Source organism: Galeopterus variegatus, unplaced genomic scaffold (assembly GCF_000696425.1).
Source record: "Galeopterus variegatus unplaced genomic scaffold, G_variegatus-3.0.2 Scaffold4346, whole genome shotgun sequence".
Lineage (NCBI taxonomy): Eukaryota > Metazoa > Chordata > Mammalia > Dermoptera > Cynocephalidae > Galeopterus > Galeopterus variegatus.
Window position 1 is genome coordinate 26,070 of NW_007730457.1, and position 4,822 is coordinate 30,891.

General features: G+C 45.0%; 1 protein-coding gene across 1 annotated transcript in view; it reads right to left on the reverse strand.

Annotated features, from left to right (window-relative positions):
* The window catches only part of CCNE2 (cyclin E2), an 11,538-nt gene extending 8,183 nt beyond the window's left edge, over positions 1-3,355 (reverse strand). Inside the window, exons 1-5 of the mRNA XM_008587352.1 lie at positions 3,296-3,355; positions 3,101-3,203; positions 2,965-3,018; positions 1,946-2,097; positions 874-1,009 (exon numbers count right to left, since the gene is read on the reverse strand). Of these exons, the coding sequence (XP_008585574.1) occupies positions 874-1,009; positions 1,946-2,097; positions 2,965-3,018; positions 3,101-3,203; positions 3,296-3,309 (459 nt within the window). The 5' untranslated portion in view covers positions 3,310-3,355. The remainder of the gene's footprint in view (positions 1-873; positions 1,010-1,945; positions 2,098-2,964; positions 3,019-3,100; positions 3,204-3,295) is intronic.
* Positions 3,356-4,822: the final 1,467 nt, after the last annotated feature.

Sequence of the window (4,822 nt, forward strand, 5' to 3'; positions counted from 1 at the left end):
GCAACCCTCGGTGTTGCTCCCGCGCCTCGCTCAGCCAGTGAGCGGGAACCAGTCTGTATGTGGGATCCGAACCCTCGGGCGGGAGCACCGCCGCCCTTCCCAAGCGGCGCACTATCCAGTGCGCCACCAGGCCGGCCCCCATCATCTCTATCTTAAAGACACTGCAGACAGCAAATATCCAAGGATTGGTGGAAAATTAGTTTTATATCAACAGAAGTAATCATTTACTCAATAATAACTTTAGAAACTCTTAGAATTATTCAGAGAAAGGGAATGGGCCTAACGAGAAAATTCTGGCACAGATCTATAGGGAGTTTAGGATCACTATTAGACCTTTAAATTAATGGTATAGTGTATTTCTGAAAGGAATTTATGTATATAATAAAGAGAAGCTACACAGACTAGAGAGCTTAGAGCTTCCAAATATACAAAGCCACATTATGGTTTAGAACATAGAAATCAGGATTTCTAATCATAATTTGATTTTGGAATGCAGAAAAGGACTTTTGAGGGCCCTGAAGCCCAATCCTGGTTCTTCACTTTGCATAGAAGAATCCCAAACCTAGTCAAATATACATTCTATTTATCTTAGGTATCCTTGGTACGGGGAACAGTGCCTCATGCATAGCAATACCCACATACCAGGAATTCTGAATTGGTTTGGGTTATATATAGTGGCTCTGTCCCTATGACTTTACTCTTATAGAAAGTGATTTTCCACTTTGGGTACTATCAATTATAGTAAGTACTTCAAAAAAGATGGCTTGCTGGCAATGGATAATATACCCTAAGAGCACATGGAAAACACACATTTACATCTAACTATTTTTCCATCATACAGAGACAAAGGAAATTTATATTGCTGGAATATACCTCTAAAAGCCAGTCTAGAAGTATTGACCTCATCTGTGGTTCCAAGTCAGAATGCAGAACTTCAAAATGCTTGTCATGAACATATTTGCTTTCTTTTTTTAACATGTTTAGCCAAACCTCCTTTGAACATCCCCAGCTATGGAAAAGGGAAAAAAGATATAATTTAAATTGTATGATCTACGTAATATACCAGCTATCTGTTTCACACAAAATAAACTTAACTTTCAGACTTTGAAATCCAACTTTCAAGAAGAACTTGGAAGCTCAAAGTAAATTAGGAAAAAATGTCTTCCTTAATATTTAGAAACCATTTCTTTTGCAGGAGAAAGTAGAAGCCTGAAATAATACGGCAAAAAACTGAACTATGATAACTTAAATTGGTAGATTTCAAGAGTGCTTTATAGTCCCACTCATTTTTAACTTATAAAGTTAAAGATAACCATGATTTCTCAAAAGCAATACTAAAAGAGTTAAATATTTAAGGCATATGATTTCAGTAGAAGTCTCAATCATCTGCAAATAGATCAATAGTAGAGTCACCAATAGTGGGGGTAAGGTGGGGTATAGGGGAGAGGGGATTAGGGAGTTTAAGTGTCTTATTCCATTAATCTGTTTATTAAAGCCAAACATAAATTATTATACTCTGTGTTTCATATAAGTTGTACCTCTTTGTACTCATGGACTAGAAAAAAGAATGAAATATAGACCTAACTAAGCTTGGTAAGAAACGAATAGGATTGGTATATCAGTTGAAAAAGCTATAAGCGTTAAAATGCTTCTATCTTAACAACTTAGATAAATTATTTAAACTCCATTGAAAATAATTCAGTTCTGTTAAGTCTTATAGTACTCAGCAAGCAAATGAAAATTTTATAGAATCAGTGTTTTAAATACCTACGCCAATTACAACTAGGCACTACTCATATAAAATGATATATGCTTAAACGTTAGTCAAGAAGGCAATTTTTATAAGTTTTTCTATTTTATGATGAATACAAAAGATAAAATCATGCAAGGTATTAAATCAGTACAATTTTCATCTGTGATATAAAATTACCGAAATTTTTCTTACCTTAGATCAGGCAAAGGTGATGGATTAATAAAAATATTTTTAAATCTGTAATTTGTAAATCTGGAGAAGTCACTTCTTCCTATTTCTTTGTGGGGTGTTTCAATGATAATGCAAGGACTGATCCCCCCAGATAATACCGGTGGCCAACAATTCTGTCATTGAAAAAAAAGAATCTATTTGTGCAATAGGAAACCTTAGCTTCTGTCCTGGATCTTTCATAAATGAAAGATAATATTTTAAACAATTTGTAGTTTTAGCTAACATAGCTGACAATCTTCATAAAAAGTAACAGGATGTTTTAGACAACAAAATACAATTCTGGTAATACAAGACATTAGGTATTGATGGAGTGATAACAAAATGCATCTGTATTCTAAAATACTAACCAATTTCAAAATCATAAAATTGCAGTTCTCTGTATCTAGCAATAGCAGGGCACGATTTTTTATAGAAAGCTTTTTTTTTTCTTCTTCTAGCTAAGCCTGCTCTGATACTTCAGAATACTTGAAGGCAAAATCTGAAAAATGGAATCAATTACTTAGAGGACCCTTTCCCCAACAATGCTGATTTCAAAGGGAATCACTGTCTTTAAAGTGCTTTCTGTACAATACATAGGAAGAAAAGGTAGCAAAAGGCTGGGTGCCAGGCTGTCAGTGATCTCACATCCTATTTATGCCAAAGAAGCAGCTATTAGAACCCTCCACTATAGACTGAGAGGGAACAAAGAGCAGTATATTGGACAGATTAGGCGGGCCTTGGTGCACCAGGCAGCTCCAAGAGGGAGGGATTTACAAAAAGGAACCAGCTGCTTCAAGGCAAACTTACTCTGCAGCTGTGGTAGGATTTAGGCACATATAAACCACCCAAAGATAAGCACCTTCCTGCTGACCTCTAGGGGCATTAGAAGTAAAAGTGTCAGAGGAATCTTTCTATTGCAAAGCAGTAACGCACAATTCTCTTCTTATTCTCCTATACTGCATTTGTTTACCCCAAACCCACCGAGCTCAGTTCTGCATTACCCTAATCTCATACTGCTGTTTCTTGGTGACCTCCTCTTTTCTCTTTTTGACATCCTGAAAAATAGAAAAGACCATTAGTAAACGAAGGTCCCAGCAAGGAATTTCCTCCCTCCCTCTTTCTTTCTCTTTAAATCACCTGGGCTGTTTTCCTCTTTTTGGCCTGTATTATCTGGGCTTCTTGGGGGGACTCCGTCTGGCTGGGCTGGGGCTGGGGCTGCTGCTTAGCTTGTAAACGGCTACTACGGTGAATTTTCAAAAACAAGTTTAATTAGTAAGTCAAAGGCAGCAGCTAATTTTGAAACATGTCTCCAAGACAAATAGTGAATGTTACCTGCGTCTTGACATTCTCTTCTTTAAGGTGTATGAAACCTCTGAAAGGTGGAGAGGAAAAACCAGAGTCAAGCACATTGTCATCCACATTCTTCAAGTGCAAGTGCCAATTAGACGCTGATTCGGAGGTTAAAGCTAAGTCTCAGAAGGTGGCCTGAGCCATTTTACCATGCTATCTCCTTCACTGTAGTTATCTCATGGTAATTAATGTTGGACACATCCGTGCATTTCCTGATCGGTACGTACAGCCAGGACGCGCGTGTCTTCAGAGTTGACGAAGCACCCCCAGCACCCTGAACGCGCAGTGAGGCAGGGCTCCCCAAACGAGTTTTTCTGGGTCCTCTTCCCTCTCCCCTGTGCACCCAGAGTGGGGCTTGGGCAGTGCCCCCACGACCCCCCTCCCATCCTGGACGAGCCATAGAGAGGGGGTTGTGGAGGCGAAACGCTGTGGAGAAGCCGGTTCCGCGCCAATTTGGAGAGCGGCGGTGGCGGGGAAGCAGGGGGCGGAGGGAACTGAGACTGGTGTCACGTCCTCCGGTCTCTTTTCCCTCCTTCCCAGCCCCACCGGGCCCTGCCCGCCGTTCGGAGGGGCACCGAGATCCCGACTCCAGATGCGGGGGTGGGGGAAAGGAAAAGGAGTTAAAGAAAGGGGGAAACTGAGCTGCTCGGGAAATTTTCTCCCCGTGAAGGGGACCCAGACCTCCATCTGGGTCCTTTCCATCCCCTCTTTTCCGCGGGATAGCTCCCCAAACGGGGGTGGGATAGAGAAGCCCCTAGGATGAAGGGCTTTTCCGTGGTCTCCCACTTAGCGGCAGCCCTATATCCCACATCGCTTCCTCGTCCCCTGCCAAGGGTCCTGACAGGGACGGAACGCGGGGACCCATTTCCCCCCAGTCGCCTAGGTCTCAGCCCTCCCACTTTTCTTCCCTTAGGCTCCCGCCGGCGGGATGGATCTGCCCAGCGAGGCTTTCTTTCCTCCCGCATCCCCCCTACGCCCAGCTCCTCCTCACCGCCAGACCGGCTGCCGCTCGGCTCTCAGCTGGCGCCGGCGCCAACCCAATATATAGGCCGGGCCAGGCCCGCCCTGCACGCATGCGCCTCAGACTGACACCTCGGGACAGCGCGCCCCCACCCCCGCCAGCCCGCCCGCGCGCCCGCGCGTTGCGCCCTGTTCTCATCCAGTGCCGGCCCTCTTCGAGCGGCTGTCGGGTCCGATCGATCGCCCAGGCCTTCGTTCCGCGTCCACCCGTGCTGCACTTCACCTGCCAGCGCGGCCCGGAGGCAGCCGGGTGTCTCTCAGAGGCTCCTCCTCCGCGGCTTGGCTCCCAGCCGTTCGCCTCCCGCATCTCCCGCCAGTTCGCTCCTGCCCCCTCCCACTGCAACTCTCGGATCTCAGGGGTGTCAGGCTGCGGCTCAGCCCCAGTGTACAGCCAGGGGGAGGCGACTCGGGCCAGCATAGAGTGGCCAGGAAATGGCCAGCCTGTGGCGCGCCGTGTCGTCCCGCCAAGGCCTCAGGGAACCCGGGCCT